Raw genomic sequence first — 22,769 nt, 5'->3', positions numbered from 1 at the left:
AAGGTATTTGGAGCAGAAATTGCAAAGTGATGATAAAACCAAATGGAGATCCAGCCAAGGTAACAGTGGTACGTGATTTGAAGGAACTGGATGATTACAAATGAAAGGTGCTGTTTCTGTGCATGAGACTGTAAAACTCGAGGACTCTTGCAGCTTTGACTACCCTGGCAAAACGTCAAGATAGCTGCTTCTGTACGAGACACTGAAACTCTGACATTTTTATTAGTGAAGCAGAATTACCAAGACAAGAAAGAACGGGACAAATACAAATGAATTGTGCTTAATTCTTCCTGCCATGTGTGCCCAAGACAGCTGCTTCTGTATAACAGACAGTAAATCCCTTGTCTCAAGGACATGCCGCTTGATAACCCTGTAGCCAAAACACTGCGCCAACTCTACTACAGAAAAATGTCAAACTGACTCAGATAAAGAATGCAAAACACGGGCTTTGCCCAGCCAAAGTGGATGTGCACGTACTGTAACCATATTTGAACTGAAGCGTAACAAAAGGGAGGCCACAACTGAATTAACCTGGAAAATATCATGGACAATGCGTAATCATGGACACAAACCTAGAAAAAAAACTACATTCACTCTATCATGTTTCTTTACCTCCATTTATTATTACACTTATTATTATTATTATGATTACTATTATTACCCATATTATTAGTCTGTTTGTTTCTCTTTTCTTTTCTTAATTTTCTCTTACCTGCTATTAGGCTGATGTATGCTTAAATCCTAAACACTTTAAATTATTATGTAAGTAAAAAAAAAAAAAAGTACATTCATTCTATCATGTTTCCTTTTCAGTTATTATTATTATTATTACCCTTATCCTTTTATCATGTTTCCTTTATCTCCATTTATTTAATTACATTTTTTTGAGAAAAAAAGTAGATTATTCATCTATTCATTTATTTCATTATCACCAGAAGGTAAAATCGTATACTCTTATAACATATTCTGATTCCTGAATTGCTAGTGTTGATGTATATGGAAATTCTTCCAACATGTTTTTTCCCTTTTCTTAATTTTCCATTTATTTTTTAATTTTTAATTTTCCATTCTCTCATATCTGCTATGAGGCCGATGTATCCTTGAATTTCAAACATTCCTATAACTAATCTCTGTATTTTACTCCTTGAATAAGTAGGATAGGCTTCTACAAGCTTTCAGCTTCAGCCTATTCCTTTTGACCACATGTAACAATGACTAAGTGGATGTATGACTTGTAAAAATGTGAGTGATCAAATAAACTAAACTAAACTAAACTAAACATAGAAACATAGGTTTCTTGCACTCATTTTCACAATCTTTCAAAATAATAATAGCAGATCTACAAGCTCACAGCGCGGCACACGGTGCCGCGCTGTGAGCTTGTATATCTGCTATTTTTCAATAGTTAACATTCATGGGGGGCCCGCAGTGTATCCTTGTACCCAGGGCCCAGGATTTGGTGTGACACCCCTGCTGATATCAAGGATAGCATTGAAAATTGCAGAAATAAACTAGAAGCAGTGTTCTTCTGAGCACAGGTCTCCACCAGGCCAGGTATCTTATTGTGGCCTCCAGGTGGCGCTATAACGGGCCAATGTGAAAAGGGTGCCATTTGTTCCTCCATCTAGTGCAGTGTTTCTCAACCACTGGTCCTGGGGACCTTTGGTGTGCCCCTGAGAAGGGTCAAGTGTGCCCCTTGAAACTGCTTTCTGTGGTGAGTTTGCATGTTCTCCCCGTGTCTCCTTGGGCATAGGCCCTCACACAAAAACATGCAGTGGTCCTGGTTTCTATACTACCTCCCCCTAGCCAGCCGAGTGCTCCCCAATGTCCCCTGGCGCGGCAGGGGGAGAGCGGAAACCAGGACTACAGGTTAGGTAGTCACCGGGTGAGGAAAAAATGGGTTGCAAAACCGTGGGATAAAAAACATAAAAAAAAGAAGAAAAAAAAAACGGCTTGAAAGCCAGTATTGTATTTATCATTTTGAAAATGAAATAAAAATGAAAATGAAAAAAATTAAACTAGTGAAAACAGCCGATCAAGCACACAGCCGATCAAGCACACAACGCCTCGCACTTGTAGATCTGCTGTTTTCACTACTGTTGTGCGACAGCCTCGTATGATGAAGCAGGGCTTTACTTTGCGAAAAAACGTACAAATCTGAAACTTGGAGATACAAGGTTTCTTCGCGACACATAATTACACCTCCTTATTATGTTGGTGTGACCATGGATTCTTGGGACATGAAAAGTGTGACCATGCAGAAAAAAGGTTAAGAAACACTGGTCTAGTGGGAATGTGAATGCAAAAGTTCACAAAAATCACAAGCTGTGTTCATGATTTGAAGCATTTTGTTCAAAGCGGACCAATCCTGCAAACTTTGGAAGACAATCTTAGCCAATCAGGATGGAAAATGATATATTGGAAAGATCCATGATGTCAATCACATGACTGTAGAGATACTGTCTACCCATTTGTATGATTTTTGGACAAAATCTGTAGGAGAACTGGCCAATAATGTGTTTTGCAAGAGTCGGCCTCATGATGCCTTTTATAGCGCCACCAGGAGGACAACTTATGTACACACTTATGAACACATTCTTTGCTATTACTCCATCAGATTTTCTCCAACAATCATGCAAATCAGTACACAGTATCTCTATAGTCATGTGATCAAGAGCGATCTGTCAGATTTTTCATATTCCATCCTTTTTCATAAATCATCAACACAGCTTGCGATTACCGTGGAATTTGCCACACATATTCCCACTACGTCAAGGAACAAATGCTACCCTTTTCACATTGGCCTGTCATAGCGCCACCAGCAGGTAGACTTTGGCAAAACACATTTTTGGAACACAATGCCTCATATCATCCATGCAGCGTCCGATTGCCATGAAAGGTCTAAGATTGGTGAAGAACACATGCCACCCTTTTTACATTGGCCTATTATACAGTAGCACCACCAGGACGCCTGGCCTGGTGGAGACCTGTGCTATTATACAGTAGCACCACCAGGACGCCTGGCCTGGTGGAGACCTGTGCTATTATACAGTAGCACCACCAGGACGCCTGGCCTGGTGGAGACCTGTGCTATTATACAGTAGCACCACCAGGACGCCTGGCCTGGTGGAGACCTGTGCTATTATACAGTAGCACCACCAGGACGCCTGGCCTGGTGGGGACCTGTGCTATTATACAGTAGCACCACCAGGACGCATGGCCTGGTGGAGACCTGTGCTATTATACAGTAGCACCACCAGGACGCCTGGCCTGGTGGAGACCTGTGCTATTATACAGTAGCACCACCAGGACGCCTGGCCTGGTGGAGACCTGTGCTATTATACAGTAGCACCACCAGGACGCCTGGCCTGGTGGAGACCTGTGCTATTATACAGTAGCACCACCAGGACGCCTGGCCTGGTGGAGACCTGTGCTATTATACAGTAGCACCACCAGGACGCATGGCCTGGTGGAGACCTGTGCTATTATACAGTAGCACCACCAGGACGCCTGGCCTGGTGGAGACCTGTGCTATTATACAGTAGCACCACCAGGACGCCTGGCCTGGTGGGGACCTGTGCTATTATACAGTAGCACCACCAGGACGCCTGGCCTGGTGGGGACCTGTGCTATTATACAGTAGCACCACCAGGACGCCTGGCCTGGTGGAGACCTGTGCTATTATACAGTAGCACCACCAGGACGCCTGGCCTGGTGGAGACCTGTGCTATTATACAGTAGCACCACCAGGACGCCTGGCCTGGTGGAGACCTGTGCTATTATACAGTAGCACCACCAGGACGCCTGGCCTGGTGGAGACCTGTGCTATTATACAGTAGCACCACCAGGACGCCTGGCCTGGTGGGGACCTGTGCTATTATACAGTAGCACCACCAGGACGCCTGGCCTGGTGGAGACCTGTGCTATTATACAGTAGCACCACCAGGACGCCTGGCCTGGTGGAGACCTGTGCTATTATACAGTAGCACCACCAGGACGCCTGGCCTGGTGGAGACCTGTGCTATTATACAGTAGCACCACCAGGACGCCTGCATGGCCTGGTGGAGACCTGTGTATTATACAGTAGCACCACCAGGACGCCTGGCCTGGTGGGGACCTGTGCTATTATACAGTAGCACCACCAGGACGCCTGCATGGCCTGGTGGAGACCTGTGCTATTATACAGTAGCACCACCAGGACGCCTGGCCTGGTGGAGACCTGTGCTATTATACAGTAGCACCACCAGGACGCATGGCCTGGTGGAGACCTGTGCTATTATACAGTAGCACCACCAGGACGCCTGGCCTGGTGGAGACCTGTGCTATTATACAGTAGCACCACCAGGACGCCTGGCCTGGTGGAGACCTGTGCTATTATACAGTAGCACCACCAGGACGCCTGGCCTGGTGGAGACCTGTGCTATTATACAGTAGCACCACCAGGACGCATGGCCTGGTGGAGACCTGTGCTATTATACAGTAGCACCACCAGGACGCCTGGCCTGGTGGAGACCTGTGCTATTATACAGTAGCACCACCAGGACGCCTGGCCTGGTGGGGACCTGTGCTATTATACAGTAGCACCACCAGGACGCATGGCCTGGTGGAGACCTGTGCTATTATACAGTAGCACCACCAGGACGCCTGGCCTGGTGGAGACCTGTGCTATTATACAGTAGCACCACCAGGACGCCTGGCCTGGTGGAGACCTGTGCTATTATACAGTAGCACCACCAGGACGCCTGGCCTGGTGGAGACCTGTGCTATTATACAGTAGCACCACCAGGACGCCTGGCCTGGTGGAGACCTGTGCTATTATACAGTAGCACCACCAGGACGCCTGCATGGCCTGGTGGAGACCTGTGCTATTATACAGTAGCACCACCAGGACGCATGGCCTGGTGGAGACCTGTGCTATTATACAGTAGCACCACCAGGACGCCTGGCCTGGTGGTGACCTGTGCTATTATACAGTAGCACCACCAGGACGCCTGGCCTGGTGGAGACCTGTGCTATTATACAGTAGCACCACCAGGACGCATGGCCTGGTGGAGACCTGTGCTATTATACAGTAGCACCACCAGGACGCCTGGCCTGGTGGAGACCTGTGCTATTATACAGTAGCACCACCAGGACGCCTGGCCTGGTGGAGACCTGTGCTATTATACAGTAGCACCACCAGGACGCCTGGCCTGGTGGAGACCTGTGCTATTATACAGTAGCACCACCAGGACGCCTGGCCTGGTGGAGACCTGTGCTATTATACAGTAGCACCACCAGGACGCCTGGCCTGGTGGAGACCTGTGCTATTATACAGTAGCACCACCAGGACGCCTGGCCTGGTGGAGACCTGTGCTATTATACAGTAGCACCACCAGGACGCCTGGCCTGGTGGGGACCTGTGCTATTATACAGTAGCACCACCAGGACGCCTGGCCTGGTGGAGACCTGTGCTATTATACAGTAGCACCACCAGGACGCCTGGCCTGGTGGAGACCTGTGCTATTATACAGTAGCACCACCAGGACGCCTGCATGGCCTGGTGGAGACCTGTGCTATTATACAGTAGCACCACCAGGACACCTGGCCTGGTGGGGACCTGTGCTATTATACAGTAGCACCACCAGGACGCCTGGCCTGGTGGAGACCTGTGCTATTATACAGTAGCACCACCAGGACGCCTGGCCTGGTGGAGACCTGTGCTATTATACAGTAGCACCACCAGGACGCCTGGCCTGGTGGAGACCTGTGCTATTATACAGTAGCACCACCAGGACGCCTGCATGGCCTGGTGGAGACCTGTGTATTATACAGTAGCACCACCAGGACGCCTGGCCTGGTGGGGACCTGTGCTATTATACAGTAGCACCACCAGGACGCCTGCATGGCCTGGTGGAGACCTGTGCTATTATACAGTAGCACCACCAGGACGCCTGGCCTGGTGGAGACCTGTGCTATTATACAGTAGCACCACCAGGACGCCTGGCCTGGTGGAGACCTGTGCTATTATACAGTAGCACCACCAGGACGCCTGGCCTGGTGGAGACCTGTGCTATTATACAGTAGCACCACCAGGACGCCTGGCCTGGTGGGGACCTGTGCTATTATACAGTAGCACCACCAGGACGCCTGCATGGCCTGGTGGAGACCTGTGCTATTATACAGTAGCACCACCAGGACGCCTGGCCTGGTGGAGACCTGTGCTATTATACAGTAGCACCACCAGGACGCCTGGCCTGGTGGAGACCTGTGCTATTATACAGTAGCACCACCAGGACGCCTGGCCTGGTGGAGACCTGTGCTATTATACAGTAGCACCACCAGGACACCTGGCCTGGTGGGGACCTGTGCTATTATACAGTAGCACCACCAGGACGCCTGGCCTGGAAGAGCACTGCTTCTAGTTAAAATAATGTTTTGGTTCAGTATCAGAGTGCGTGTGTGCGTGCGTGCGTGCGTGCGTGCGTGCGTGCGTGCGTGCGTGCGTGCGTGCGTGCGTGCGTGCGTGCGTGCGTGTGTGTCTTACATGCGTCCTCTCATAGCCTTGTTCCTCTGCTCTGTGTCTGACTCATTAGAACCTTCAGAGTCCAACGCCTGGAGAGAGAGACAGACAGACAGACAGACAGACAGACAGACAGACAGACAGACAGACAGACAGACAGACAGACAGACAGACAGACAGACAGACAGACAGACACACAGACAGACAGACAGACAGACAGACAGACAGACAGACAGACAGACAGACAGACAGCATTCATCATTAACCATTCTACCACTTGTTGTGGTCACATGTTCAGATACTGGATTCTGATTGGCTTAAAACAGTGGTAAATCAGTCAACAACCTTGAGTTGGCTCATGGACCCCGCCCACTGTTGTGTTGCAGTTGATTGTAACTAAATAACCTTGCAAGTTACAACTGTGTTTTCTTTCATTTATATGGTAGAAGTGGTAGAAAAGCAATTTACCATTCGAGGGTCGTGGGTTGTTGGCTGATTTACCACTGTTTCAGGGTTGTTCTGAAACAGTGGTAAATCAGCCAACGACCCACAACCCTCGAATGGTAAATGACTTATATTTAAAAGGATCCCTGGCTAATATGATAAATATGCATTAATACATTATAATTGTCCTCTATAACTACAATGTAAAATTAAAAACACCTTAAATATTTTATTTCTTCTAGAAATAACTAATCTTTCACTCAATAGGGGAAATGCCCGTCACAAGTTAAATGTCATGTGTGATCTATCCCTATAGAATTTATGGCATGCATGTGGAAATAAAAACAAATGTAATACTTCCTATGGTTAATATGAGCATCAAATCAAATGTATTTGTGTTTTGTTTTTTGCCATAAAAATGACACATGACATTTATGACATCATCAACTTGCGACGGGCATTTCCCCTATTGAGTGAAAGATTAGCTATTTCTAGAAGAAATAAAATATTTAAGGTGTTTTTAATTTTACATAGTAGTTATAGAGGACCGTTATAATGTATTAATACATAGTTGTCATATTAGCCAGGGATCCTTTTACGGTTAAATGCTTTAACTATGAAAAATAGCAGGCTCAGAGTGCCGCGTTGCGAGTTCGTAGATCTGCTATTTTTGAAAAATCATTCATTTTTGTGAATACATCTTTCTAAAAGCGAACATTTGTAACTCAAATATTTGCTTCTGGGGGGTCCCTGGAACAACATATTTCGAGATGGGGGGTCCACGGCAAAATACATAAATTTTGGGGGTCCTTGGCTTTGTAAGTAATCTATTACCTCAGTGTTGTAAGTAATCTATTACCTCAGTGTTGTAAGTAATCTATTACCTCAGTGTTGTAAGTAATCTATTACCTCAGTGTTGTTATCCTTGATGATGTCCATAGGGGGCGGTAGAGGGGTGCTAGGCTCCGCCTCCTCCTCAGGCTCCTCCTCCCCTCCGCTCTGAACGCTGTCTGAACTGAGAGCCTTCTGAGCACGCACACACACACACACACGCACGCACGCACGCACGCACGCACGCACGCACGCACGCACGCACGCACGCAAGCACACACACACACGTTAAACCTTTGCTCGCACACTCCCAGGTCACTGCACGTTTTTGGCCAATACAAATAAAGAAATAAACTCGGTTTATGAAAGAATAATCATGACGTGTGTGTGCGTGTGCATTGCATTAACTATTGTATTGTTGCATATCATTATGTTAATTATTGTATTGTTGCATATCATTATGTTAATTATTCTCTTGTTGCATATCATTATGCTAATTGTTACCGTACCGTGTGTGTGTTGGCTGTGAGAGGCGTGGCCAGTTCAGCCCTGTTGTCCCGCCTCCGGGCTCTGATTGGAGGCTTCTTCTGTCCGTCAGCTTTCCCCTGACTGAGCCTCCTCACGGGACTGGTCAGCCAGCGCTGTCAATCACAGCAAACATTTAAAGGGATATTTCACTTTCAAAAAAACTTTTGGTAATTTTATCATCTAATCAGCCTTTTATGAATACCCTGAACAGTTTTTAATTTGCTTGATTGAATATTTAGATATTTGATGTAAATGTTACCAGGCCCTCCAGGCCCAGGGCCTCTCCCCACACACACCCATTGAAACTTCAAGCTTCATTTTAACCATGATAGATTCATTAAAAACACACATTATCTTTTCTGGTGACTCATACTACCCTCCTAATATGTGAGCAGGCCGTGTTTTTTCGATAACTTTTTTCATTTATTTTTAATAATTATGTTTTTGTATTTCATTTTTTCCGTTATCCCAAATAATTATTAAAAATAAATGAAAAAGTTAGCGAAAAATGGAGTTTGAAGTTACAATGGGTGTACAATGGGACCACTGCTCCCTGTTGAAAGTGGAATATCCCTTTAAATACTTTTATTTACAATTAATAACATATAACGATTAATGAAATGAGTCAAGTGGAAGATGAATTTAATACATTCTTTGTTAATGTTGGTCCTGATTTGGCTAAGAAGATTCCAAAGACTGGTAATGAAAACAAGGTAGAAGAGAAAACCAAAAAGATAGCAAACTCTATGCTTTTGAAGGGAACAAATGAAAAAGAAATAATTGACATTGTCAACAATTGTAAGGCCAAGACATCCTTAGATTGTAATGGAATTGACATGGCATTAGCAAAGAGTATTGTTGAATATGTGTCGAAACCTCTTGCATATATCTGTAACCAATCACTAAAAACAGGAATATTCGCTAAAAGGTTGAAGATAGCAAAAGTTATACCTATATACAGTATAAGGGTGGAGATAAACATGAATTAACAAATTACAGACCAGTTTACCTCCTTCCACAGTTTTCTAAAATACTTGAGAAAGTTTTTTTACAGGAGGCTAGATGAGTTTATCTCCAAACACAAAATATCATGTGAACAACAATATGGTTTTAGGGCCACTAGGACAACAACACATAGTGGCTGGTGAGCCAAAACACTACACATCCCATGATGCAACTGGGCCGCCAGCATCATGGAGTGTCTACTCTCCATAGCGTTAATTTAGTGTGTGTGTTGCGTGTGCATGTGTCTATAGCGTGTGTGTTGTGTGTGTGCATGTGTCTATAGTGTGTGTGTTGTGTGTGTGCATGTATCTATAGTGTGTGTGTTGCGTGTGCATGTGTCTATAACGTTTGTGTTGTGTGTGTTGCGTGTGCCTATAGCGTGTGTGTTGTGTGTGTGCATGTATCTATAGCGTGTGTGTTGTGTGTGTGCATGTGTCTATAACGTGTGTGTTGTGTGTGTGCATGTGTCTATAACGTGTGTGTTGTGTGTGTGCATGTGTCTATAACGTGTGTGTTGTGTGTGTGCATGTGTCTATAGCGTGTGTGTTGTGTGTGTGCATGTATCTATAGCGTGTGTGTTGTGTGTGTGCATGTGTCTATAACGTTTGTGTTGTGTGTGTGCATGTGTCTATAGCGTGTGTGTTGTGTGTGTGCATGTGTCTATAGCGTGTGTGTTGTGTGTGTGCATGTGTCTATAGCGTTTGTGTTGTGTGTGTGCATGTGTCTATAACGTTTGTGTTGTGTGTGTGCATGTGTCTATAGCGTGTGTGTTGTGTGTGTGCATGTGTCTATAGCGTGTGTGTTGTGTGTGTGCATGTGTCTATAGCGTTTGTGTTGTGTGTGTGCATGTGTCTATAGCGTTTGTGTTGTGTGTGTGCATGTGTCTATAGCGTGTGTGTTGTGTGTGTGCATGTGTCTATAGCGTGTGTGTTGTGTGTGTGCATGTGTCTATAGCGTTTGTGTTGTGTGTGTGCATGTGTCTATAGCGTTTGTGTTGTGTGTGTGCATGTGTCTATAGCGTTTGTGTTGTGTGTGTGCATGTGTCTATAGCGTTTGTGTTGTGTGTGTGCATGTGTCTATAGCGTTTGTGTTGTGTGTGTGCATGTGTTTATAGCGTTTGTGTTGTGTGTGTGCATGTATCTGCAGCCAGTGTTGGGGAAGTTACAGGTAAATGTAACTGAGTTACGTAACTAAGTTACATTTTGCTGTAACTTGCTGGTAACTCAGTTACATTCATATTTCTGTAACTCGTCAAGTAACTGAGATACTTTTTGGGTAATTTTTGGCTCAAGTTACAAGTTACAGGAAGTTACAAGCGAAGTTATAATTTTACATTTAAGTTTTGTTAAGATTGACGATCAAATGTCCTAAAGTGATCATAATTTTCTTCTTTTTTTAACACAAATGTTTACTAAAGAAAATGTCAACCTTTTTTTTAAATTAAACATAAAACTCAGTTGAGAGGCATATGTGTGTGTGTGTGTGTGTGTGTGTGTGTGTGTGTGTGTGTGTGTGTGTGTGTGTGTGTGTGTGTGTGTGTGTGTGTGTACATTCTCAATTCAACGCTGAAAAAAAGGGTTAGGTTAAGTTACTTTTTCTATGTAACATGAAACTTTATAAACTTAAAGTTATACCATGTAACTTTTTTTATAAAACAAATCTTAAAATTGTCCTAACTGTTAAATCACTAACATTTTAGAACACCCACTCCGTTATTTTCAGCTTCTAAAGCCTTCTCTTTATATGTTTTCTATGATCCTGGCCGGGGTCCAGTTTTCGCGGAAAAATAATGTCATCTGCATCATCTGTATACGTTGTGTATACGTTGGCCAATCACATCACGGATCACACACACATGATACACTACCGGCCAATCACAGCTTATCTGCCATGTCTTCAGGAAGTAGCCTCCCTCAGCTACAGTGTTTACCATGGTGAAGGATTCTTAACCTCTTAATCCCCAAATCCTGGCCAGAAAATTACATTCTACCATGCGTTCTACCCCTCCACGGATTCGTATCGGTCGCGGTGGTTTGCGGTGCCGCTCCGGTGGTCCGCGGCGGTGGTCCGTGACGACTCCGGGCGAAAAACGGCCGAAAAAAGCAATACCGCTACTGACCACTAGTTTAACAACTTACACAGTATAGCTTTAAGTTGCGTGTGTTGCGTGTGTGTTGTGTGTGCGTGTGTGTACCTTTAGCGTGTTCCCGGTCCCTGACCCCGTCCTCTTAGGTCCCGGTGGTCCCGATGACGCCGGCGACGCGGCCCCGCCCCCCGGCGAAGCGGCCCCGCCCCCTGGCGAAGAGGCCACGCCCCCTGCCCCCCCGCCCACGGTGGGGGAGGAGGGTCCTGCAACACACACACATGGAGGAAAACACACAACCCATGACTACACACCCCATACGTACCTCACTCCTTATACCTAAACGGTAGGGGTATCCACAAGGCGATTCCATACGTATCCGATACATGGGCTGCGATTCCATTCAGAGACGATACGTCTTACATACAGAACGATTCCATACGATTCGATTCGGTGCAATTTCGATACGATTTCGATTTTGTGGAATTATATGCGATTTGATTGGATTCGATACGATTCGATGCGATACGGTGTGATCTGATACATACGTTTAATGAAACATTCATTTTCCATTCAATTAAGAAGAAGGATATCTCATAAAAGAAAAGAAGTAAAAAAAAAGACGGATGACAAATCATTTTAGTATCATGTCATTGTTGTGTTCATTCTAAATAGACACAGACATGTAGATACAAAAAATAATTAATGTAAACTACAAAGCCTACTGACATGGTTTGAAAATCTGTCTCACACCCATTTCTAAGAGCTTCACTTTAGCAGTTACAGTTGCTCAGGTGGAGAAATATAAAACAAACACACAAAAGGCCTGGCCCTTCAGGCTTCAGTACAGTGCAATAATAACACTGAAAAACTAAAATACATCCTCACCAATGCCACAGATCAGATCAATCCTCAGCAATGCCACAGAGTCACCAAATAAAACTAGTAAAAGAGCCTGCTGTTATTCAGTCAATAAGATCATTTCAAAGAGATCCACTTTACAACAGTAACAACAGCAGTATAAAGTAAGTGCAGCATTTGAAGTCTGGCACACATCATGTCTACTTGTTATCTTATGGCTCTACTGCAGTAGTTCTAAAAAAAAAAATCAATGTCAAGGACCCCCAGTTTGACATGGATCAGGCTGTCTTAAGTGTAAATGGAACCAAATGGACCCATTAGGGTCCATTTGGTTTCTTTTGTACACTCCCCTGAGTTACACATACCCAAGGGTCCATTTGGTTTCTATATCATTTCGCCGAGGACCCCCTAGAACTCCCTCAAGGACCCCTAGGGCCAGGGGTCCCCGGACCCCACTTTAAAAACCAATACTCCTTTGCAATAAAAACTGATGCTGTGATTATTACCTTTGCAGTCGAAGTGTGGGGACTTCTGATGGTTCTACTGGGAAAAGTGTTATAATATCCAATCCTTTACTGTCGCATTCTTATAAAATCCAAATGTTGCGTTTCTCCACTGGAATAATCCATAGAGATATGGAACTACCACATTCGTTTGTTTACAAGTCACTGTTGTCGCAGAGTTGCGAGCGTCATACACGCAGCAGTGTGCTGCACCGGAAGTAGCCGATCTACAAGTTTACAACCCATCCACATGCAACACGCTGTGGGCTTGTAGATCTGCGCAGCAGGACAGGAGACGGGTATGACTGCAGTACGCAGAAACCCAGCTCTATTGGAGGACAGATTTCTTTTTTTTCCTTTCCGTTGCACTCCTGTGTTAGCAGTGCTCACTTTTGAAGTAATGATTTGTAACAGTAAATGCTGAGTAAGTAAGTTCAGAGTTTCAAAGCAGGTTAATTATTTAATGCTAAAATCCAGTGAATCCGATTAATAACTTTAGGACCGATACATCGACTGATTCAGCCGCGATTTGGACAGATCCAGGTAAACGTGCATCGATGCGGCCGTATCGCTAGTGTTGAAACCGATAATCGATTCATATTGATTTTTTCCGGAACCCTTACTAAACGGCTTTCCCTTTTTTTCTTTACTGTTTTGAAACACATTTTAAAACACTTCAAACAGCAGATCTACAAGCTCACAGTGTGTCAGTGAGGAGAGGAGACAACAGATCTACAAGCTCACAGCGTGTCAGTGAGGAGAGGAGACAACAGATCTACAAGCTCACAGTGTGTCAGTGAGGAGAGGAGACAACAGATCTACAAGCTCACAGCGTGTCAGTGAGGAGAGGAGACAACAGATCTACAAGCTCACAGTGTGTCAGTGAGGAGAGGAGACAACAGATCTACAAGCTCACAGCGTGTCAGTGAGGAGAGGAGACAACAGATCTACAAGCTCACAGCGTGTCAGAGAGGAGCAGATCTACAAGCTCACAACGTGTCAGAGAGGAGCAGATCTACAAGCTCACAGCGTGTCAGAGAGGAGCAGATCTACAAGCTCACAGCGTGTCAGAGAGGAGCAGATCTACAAGCTCACAGCGTGTCAGAGAGGAGCAGATCTACAAGCTCACAGCGTGTCAGAGAGGAGCAGATCTACAAGCTCACAGCGTGTCAGAGAGGAGCAGATCTACAAGCTCACAGTGTGTCAGAGAGGAGCAGATCTACAAGCTCACAGCGTGTCAGAGAGGAGCAGATCTACAAGCTCACAGCGTGTCAGAGAGGAGCAGATCTACAAGCTCACAGTGTGTCAGAGAGGAGCAGATCTACAAGCTCACAGCGTGTCAGAGAGGAGCAGATCTACAAGCTCACAGTGTGTCAGAGAGGAGAGGAGACAACAGATCTACAAGCTCACAGTGTGTCAGAGAGGAGAGGAGACAACAGATCTACAAGCTCACAGTGTGTCAGAGAGGAGAGGAGACAACAGATCTACAAGCTCACAGTGTGTCAGAGAGGAGCAGATCTACAAGCTCACAGCGTGTCAGAGAGGAGCAGATCTACAAGCTCACAGTGTGTCAGAGAGGAGCAGATCTACAAGCTCACAGTGTCAGAGAGGAGCAGATCTACAAGCAGGACGGTACCTTGGTTGGTTGTCTGGGACTGAACCATGGAGCTCTCTGAGCCTGAGAGGGACACACAATCTGACACACACACACACACACACACACACACACACACACACACACACACACACACACACACACAGTATTATTATCCAAAAAATATTAAAATATGATCAAAACTTCATTTTTGATTGAATACTTTATTAACATTTTGCAAACGACAAGGCGCAGTTTAAGGGCAGTCAGGGCTTCCTCATTGGTTAAAGTTTTAAGAGAACAATTGTGTACCACACTAATAATATTTTAGATATTCGAAGCATGAAACGGTGTATTATTTATTAAAGTGCGTGCGTGCGTGCGTGCGTGTGTGTGTGCGTGCCTCTCACCTGTCTTGCTGTTATTGGTCAGGATTCCCTCCATGTCTGCACTGTGAGAGTGAGACAGGCACAGCACTGACATGGGCAGCAGACCCTCCTGCAAGGTCAATACCTCATTAATATTCACACAGGGGCGGAGTTAATGCTAATTCACTCATTAATATTCACACAGGGGCGGAGTTAATGCTAATTCACTCATTAATATTCACACAGGGGCGGAGTTAAGGCTAATTCACTCATTAATATTCACACAGGGGCGGAGTTAAGGCTAATTCACTCATTAATATTCAAAAAAGTCAGGGAAAAAAACACATACACACAGCTCACGTATTAGGAGAATAGTATGAGTCACCAAAAATAAAAGACGGGTGTTTTTAATGAATCTATCATGGTTAAAATGGAGTTTGAAGTTACAATGGGTGTGTGTGGGGAGAGGCCCTGGATGGGGAGTATGGAAGCGAATAGCTGACAGAAATAAAATTAAATGGCAAAAACGCATTTTTTAAGACAAAAATAAATTTAAAATGCAATAAAAATTACCTTGAGATGAAATGTCAATGCTATTGAATTATACATTCCTTTGTCTCAAAAATTGAGTTAATTATCTGAAGATTAAAAAGCATTTACCTCAATTGCATTTTCATTTTAATATTGTCCACTAATTAGTGGGGTATTTTTTGAAAATCAAAATGATCTTTTATTTATCATTTTAATTTTGTCATAGAATGAGCACATCTGTAGATAAAATGTAAATGCTATTGCATTTTAAATTACTTTTTTTCTCAAAAAATGCGTTCATTTCCTGAAGATTAAAAAGCATTTATTGTATTTCAATTTAATTTTCGAATTTGCCTTTTCATTTTATTTTATTTTGTCAGCTATTCGCTTCTAGGGGAGAGTCTCATAAAATGAATATCAAATATCTTAATATTTAATCAAGCAAATTAAAAACTGTCTGTGCGCGGCTGGCTAAAAACGCAGAGAGCGTATTCCGTCCCAAAGCCAGTGACGCGTCTGTCACTCACTTCCCGCACCGCCCCTCCCTCCCTGTAGCCTGTAGACTAGCGTAGCGATCCTTTGTCTGCAGAGGTACGTTAGCCAGGCTATGTTGCGACTTGCGAGGTTATCAATTTAATAGGCTTTATTATCATCATCTTTTACGTGTCAACTGTATAATGGACAGGCGAAGGGTACTCGCCTTTACTTTATTGGAAGGGGAGATGCAACAAGCTAAAAAGAGAAGAGTTTGGGTGCATGAGACTCTTGATCAAAACAAAACATCTCCCAGTCCCTTCCTGATTCTCAGAATGTTACGCCTTCGACTCACCCGATTGGACAGAGGGGGGAAACCAGAATCTGCGTGGAGAATTTCTTTGCTCCAGCATAAACGCAAGGTCTGCGCGGAGCGCCGATATCCTCCACTGACATGAAACCGCCGCCTTCTCATTGAAATGCATTGGCGGAACGCGGATTCCACTCTCATAGCTATTTTGGTCTGAGGGCACCCTAAAGCCTCTATCAGAGTCCAGGGTGAAGAGCTATTCACTTCACCTCGTTGTAGTTTCCTAGCTATCACCTAGGCTTTGTTATGTATTTTTAGGTGATAGCTAGAAAACTACACCGCGGTGAAGAGAATAGCTCTTCACCCTGGACTCTGATAGAGGCTTAAGGCGATAAAATGACAAAAAGTTTTTTTGAAAGTGGAATATCCCTTTAATATTCACACAAGGCGGAGTTGAATCTAGATGTAATCTATTACAGTAATCTATTACCTGTACAGGAGTAGGTCTCTAGTAGTAATCTATTACAGTAATCTATTACAGTAATCTATTACCTGTACAGGTGTAGTATCAGTAATCCGGCCCAGACACCACCCAGGTCTCTAGTAGTAATCTATTACAGTAATCTATTACCTGAACAGGTGTAGTATCAGTAATCCGGGCCAGACACCACCCAGGTCGTTCTTGGCTTCTCTCCAGCAGCTCCACAGTCTGACCGCAGCGCACCGTCAGCTCACCACTGCCCCCGCTGGTGAAGTCTAGCAACACCACCACTAACTCACACCCTCCTGAAAGCTGCACGGACACAAATGCACGCATGCACAAAAACGCACGCATGCGCACGCACGCACACACACGCACACACAAACAGAGAACCCAACGTTTATAGACGTTCTTTTCTTTTAAAGTAAACTCATTGTTTTTGGTGCGCTGGTACAGGGGCTGCACCGCGACTCAGCGTGTCACGTATGCCTTGATGTGTTACAAATGTTTGTATATATGTTTTGAATACATGACTGCTGTGTCGTAAGACACATTTCAGTGTGAACTGACAATAAAGTATACTATATCTATATCTATATATATGTTGCTCTTGAACCATGATGAACGGGCTCTCCTTTTGAAGTTCTTCCCCAGAATCATCTCCATGTGCAACTGACACTGAGCAATACAGTACATGTACAACTGTACAATAGGGATCTCCATATATGGGCATACAAGGGACAAGGACGAAAGTGATGTCATAATGTGATGTCACAACAATGTGAGGTCACAGGTCAGCTATAGACATTGAGGCGTTACCCTCTGACAAGATGTGAGGTTTAAGCCTCCATAAAACTGCTATTATCATATTATGTGAGCTGGAAAACACTTCTACAGTATATCTGCTAGTTTTGAAGCGGTGAAAACCACTTCCAAGGAGTGGCTGTGTCCCGTACACGTCCCGTACATGTCCCGTGCATGCAGAATTGAGGATTGGTCAAGCTTCACATGACAATTTGGCCCTCCAGACAAAATCATTCATTCATTCAGAATTCATAAAAATATAGAACTAAAGCACATAGAATGTATAGATCTAGAACACAGATTTCATAGCTCTAGAACACATAGAATAAAAATTCACCGCTTCACTTCGAACCGAGGTTTGATTTTTTAAAAGCCAAAGTCGCTGCACTTTTGTGAATGTCTGTTTGTTTGTGTATGTTGGTTGGTTGTAGCGTCAGATTTGACACTATCTTGGAATAGCTTGAGTCAGATTAGCCACAAGAACTACCTTTTATATGTTCGCCTAGATACCACACACACACTTGTGTTCATTTGTTTGTTTGACGGAAAAATGCAAAAAAAAAAACCTCGGTTCGAAGTGAAGCGATGATTTTTTATTCTATGTGCTCTAGAGCTATGAAATCTGTGTTCTAGATCTATACATTCTATGTGCTTTAGTTCTATATTTTTATGAATTCTGAATGAATGAATGATTTTATCTGGAGGGCCAAATTGTCATGTGAAGCTTGTACTGCCGCGGCGGAACTTGATAAATAATGAAGATAACGAGAAGCGGCCTCGCCCTAAAGCGACATGGGCATATGGCGATATGGCCTGGCAGCAGACTGCTGGGCGAGCGCTGGCACTTTGGCATGGGATCAACTTTGACCAAAGCAGGGCACAGACAGACAAAATGAGGCCAAAGTGTGGCCACATTTTTCCCAAATATGGAGATGACTAACGTCTGACATCATAGATGTTTGATGTCATAGACTGAGACTGACACAATATGTACATATATGGGCATTCCCAGATATGGGCTTAATATTGATGACATCAGGGATCTCCATATATGGTCTTAATATTGCATGAAGGGACAAGGACGGATTTCATTTGCAAAATCAAATGTCAATGTCAGAACAGGTCAGCTATATCCTTCTGCTGAGCTGGGATGAGGTGTCACGCACTGTGACGCAAGGCACAGGATCTGGAGGTTTTCATAGTAAATGCGACCCACAGTCGCAACGAGTCATTAATTTTATGTTTGGCTGACACTGAAAATAACCTATTCTTTAAAACACTTGAACCCCAGCATCCCTATTCTGGAGGGAAACCTTCACCCAAAGATAGCAGATCTACAAGCTCATAACGCTTCAGGTTGTAGATCTGCTATCTTCTGGTGATGAGAGGTGATGTTTGTAGGCTGAAAAAGAAGGCATCAAGTGCATTGCAACTCAGTCTGGTTAAACTGATGTCATATTGATGAATTCCAAATATCATCACCGTATCCTGAGGCACCCTGGGGTGCCACAGCAGCACCCACTGTGGAGGAACCCTGCTTTAGTCCTGTGTTCTCACTGTGGAGGAACCCTGCTTTAGTCCTGTGTTCTCACTGTGGAGGAACCCTGCTTTAGTCCTGTGTTCTCACTGTGGAGGAACCCTGCTTTAGTCCTGTGTTCTCACTGTGGAGGAACCCTGCTTTAGTCCTGTGTTCTCACTGTGGAGGAACCCTGCTTTAGTCCTGTGTTCTCACTGTGGAGGAACCCTGCTTTAGTCCTGTGTTCTCACTGTGGAGGAACCCTGCTTTAGTCCTGTGTTCTCACTGTGGAGGAACCCTGCTTTAGTCCTGTGGTTCTCACTGTGGAGGAACCCTGCTTTAGTCCTGTGTTCTCACTGTGGAGGAACCCTGCTTTAGTCCTGTGTTCTCACTGTGGAGGAACCCTGCTTTAGTCCTGTGTTCTCACTGTGGAGGAACCCTGCTTTAGTCCTGTGTTCTCACTGTGGAGGAACCCTGCTTTAGTCCTGTGGTTCTCACTGTGGAGGAACCCTGCTTTAGTCCTGTGTTCTCACTGTGGAGGAACCCTGCTTTAGTCCTGTGTTCTCACTGTGGAGGAACCCTGCTTTAGTCCTGTGGTTCTCAACCTGGGGGTCCCCCAGATGATTAACTTAATGTGCAACATTGTTTTCTCTCTCAACAGTAAACAAACCAACATAAAGTTTAAGTGTGACAATTAGAAGGACTTTTTAATACCTCTAAAATAACAAATTAAACATTGTCCAAATTGTCAAATATTAGACAGAAATTATCAAAATAACAGATCTACATGCTCACAACGCCTCACAACGTGAGCTTGTAGATCTGCTATTTTTCCACAATAGAACGTGTAATGTAATGCCTCAACTCGTCCCCAGTTAAAAAAAGGATTCTTTTAGGGGTCGCGGCCTGAACCGGTTGAGAACCCCTGCTTTAGTCAACTAAAACTAGGCTGAAACTATGAAATTATGACACATTTAAAATATGACACATTTCAAATGAATAGAAAAAAAGGACTAAAAGTGAATCAATCATTTGTTGTCAAAATGAACATTGAGAAGTTTAGGAGTAGAAAGAGTAAAACGAAGTAAACAAAGTAAACAGAGTAAAAAACATGAAATAAGGAGGTTTTTAAAAGAACAACAGATAAAAACAGGCTCTCACCACTCACCTCCCAGCTGAATCTACAATACAGCAACTTAACATGGAAACTCCCTTTAAATCTTTCTCTCTCTCTCACACACACACACACACACACACACACACACACACACACACACACACACACACACACACAGTGCACACACACACACACACACACACACACACACACACACACACACACACACACACACACACACACACACACACACACACACACACACACACACACACACACACACACACATACAGCTGTGCAGCAGCGGTGAAGTCATGGGACACACCCTCTGGAGTCTGCTGAGACTCACACACACACGCGCGCACACGAGAGGCAGCCAACACGCTCACACCCATTCACGGACGCACACACACACGCACGCATGCACGCACGCACGCGCACACACACACACACACACACACACACACACACACACACACACACACACACACACACACACACACACACACACACACACACACACACACACACACACACACACACACGTTGTTGTACTGAAGAAGAGCAAGGCTGCGCGCATGCATGTGTGCATGTTTAGCTTAGTGTGTGTGTGTGTGTGTGTGTGTGTGTGTGTGTGTGTGTGTGTGTGTGTGTGTGTGTGTACAACAGACAGTCTCATGGTGACTGAATGCGTACGTAGTATTGTTTATATTAACCATTTGACTGCTATAGTTTTGCCCTGACTAATGTAGATTACTGCCTGATTTTGGGTGTCTCCGTGTGCATGGCAAGTGTGAGTGTGGCGGAGAGAGTCACAGCCCCAGCCTGAAGCCTCAAAAGTCTAGTATCTGCCCTCGTTCCATAGGGATGTCCCTTTGGAGTGATGGTTAAGATATTGGACTTTCACGCGGGAGACCCGGGTGGGGCGGGTCGGATCACCTCCGTTACTTGTGCATTGTGCATGGGGGTTCCCCTTCACTGAAACACCTGTGACCTAAGGCCAACATATGACATAGTGCTATTGATCTTCTGCAGCCTGTAGAGCTTGTAGATCTGTTATTTTCACTAGTTTGGGTCCCGATTAAACGTGGGATGTCTCTTTTGGGTCAGAGACCTGAGAGGTTTGGGAAGCACTGCTGTGGTCGAGACTTAAACACGCAGGCTGTTATGCAGGAAGAGAGAGACAACAGACAACCATCAGGATAGGCTTAGATTAGTTTTTTTCCTATAATTTTTATCCCATGACCTCATGCTTCCTTCAGTGCATGAGGAGTGTGCAAGCTGCCTCTTATCACCTGACGTGGGGGGAGTTTCCCCAGGTTGGACGCAGCGCGTGGAAGGAACACGTTATTCCAACCAGTTCCTTTCCCCTCCATCAGGCGCCCCGGCTGGCCAGGGGGAGGCATTATTGAGACTAGGATTACTGCATGTTTTTGTGAGGGTATCTACCCTAGGAGACACGGGGAGAACATGCAAACTCCACACAGAAAAGCTCTTTTTGCCAACCCCCCGATTACCATTACTTCAACCTCCATTCATGTTGGAATGAAATGACTCCAATACGGAACTAAAACTTCCTATGATTGGCCGCTAGTTGCGCTGTTTTCCCCCCCGGACGATCGCAAAAAGAATTGTTCTCCATTGGACCCCATTCATTTTCCCCTTTCGTTTTCTAACCTTAATTAACATTTTCATAAATACTTTATGGTTCCTATCGCTAGTTAAAAGTTGCCTTTCAATCACCATGATATGCGTTTTGTGAAAATACAGTCCCATTTATGTTAACCCATTAAGAGCCCCAGAAATTAACGGATTAAAATATCCAGAGTGCCTCTCGCTGGCTCCATAAACGGCCGTTGTCTTATTTTGAAGGCCAGAAGTCCATAGCGTAAACACTTCCGGTCTGACGTCATCGCGTCCTTCACCGGAATCGATCATTGTTTACGTGGTGTTGTGTAATGGCGGAACGGAGCTTTTCAACATGTGTAACATAAGCGAGCATCTATTGCCATCTGCGCTTTGAAAGTGTTGTTTTGAGATAATGGACATTAAAGATGAGATTCCCCGTCTGCCTCAATGTTATGGGATTACTATTTTGTGCTCGTGGATCCGTGATGATGAGAAATCAGCGAGGGAGATCGGCTCGGGACCATCCGCCATTGTACTCGGTAGGATAACCGCCGTTACAGTAATATATTACTTTTCGCGAGTATTCTCGGGATCGGCACTCTGGATACTCGAGTATTTTTCACGAGTATTCTCGGGAATGGCACTAAATCGGTTAAAATTGATGATAAAGTTGCGGGGGGGCGTGGCCAACTAAACTGATACCAGCCGGCTGTGTTCTTCTTCGTGTGATTTATTTCGGGAGGCTCCGACCACATTCTCCCACGTATCCCTGCGGTTGCATGTGACCGTTGGCAGCCAATAGCATCCTTTGGTGCTTTTACAATCTATGATGGCGACACCCATGCCAAGGACCCATATTGTGTCATTTGCGCTGCATAGAAACCAATGGCTTCGCTTTGTCCATATATTTTATACAGTCTATGTTCGATACACATCACGATACATGGTTGACGATACGATACATGGACGATATTGGTTCATTCATGGTGATACGATACGATTCCATTCAATGATTTAAAATCGATATAGCAACTATTTAGTGAAAGTAAGTCAGATAATCATGCTATGGACGTGCGCGCGTGTGCCCATGCGCGCGTGTGTGTGTGTGTGTGTGTGTGTGTGTGTGTGTGTGTGTGTGTGTGTGTGTGTGTGTGTGTGTGTGTGTGTGTGTGTGTGTTTACCTTGTCG

General features: G+C 44.6%; 1 protein-coding gene across 1 annotated transcript in view; it reads right to left on the bottom strand.

The window, feature by feature from the left end:
• Positions 1 to 22,769, bottom strand: part of LOC308309324 (kalirin-like) — a 105,971-nt gene that overhangs the window by 21,763 nt on the left and 61,439 nt on the right. Inside the window, exons 29-35 of the mRNA XM_080754873.1 lie at positions 22,763 to 22,769; positions 16,666 to 16,827; positions 14,762 to 14,849; positions 11,505 to 11,659; positions 8,287 to 8,418; positions 7,856 to 7,972; positions 6,527 to 6,594 (exon numbers count right to left, since the gene is read on the bottom strand). The exon at positions 22,763 to 22,769 is cut by the window's right edge and continues 96 nt beyond it. Of these exons, the coding sequence (XP_080610999.1) occupies positions 6,527 to 6,594; positions 7,856 to 7,972; positions 8,287 to 8,418; positions 11,505 to 11,659; positions 14,762 to 14,849; positions 16,666 to 16,827; positions 22,763 to 22,769 (729 nt within the window). The remainder of the gene's footprint in view (positions 1 to 6,526; positions 6,595 to 7,855; positions 7,973 to 8,286; positions 8,419 to 11,504; positions 11,660 to 14,761; positions 14,850 to 16,665; positions 16,828 to 22,762) is intronic.

This window comes from Nannobrachium achirus (genome assembly GCF_963921795.1).
Source record: "Nannobrachium achirus genome assembly, chromosome: 24".
Classification (NCBI taxonomy): domain Eukaryota; kingdom Metazoa; phylum Chordata; class Actinopteri; order Myctophiformes; family Myctophidae; genus Nannobrachium; species Nannobrachium achirus.
This window is presented reverse-complemented; position numbering and strand designations above follow the sequence as displayed.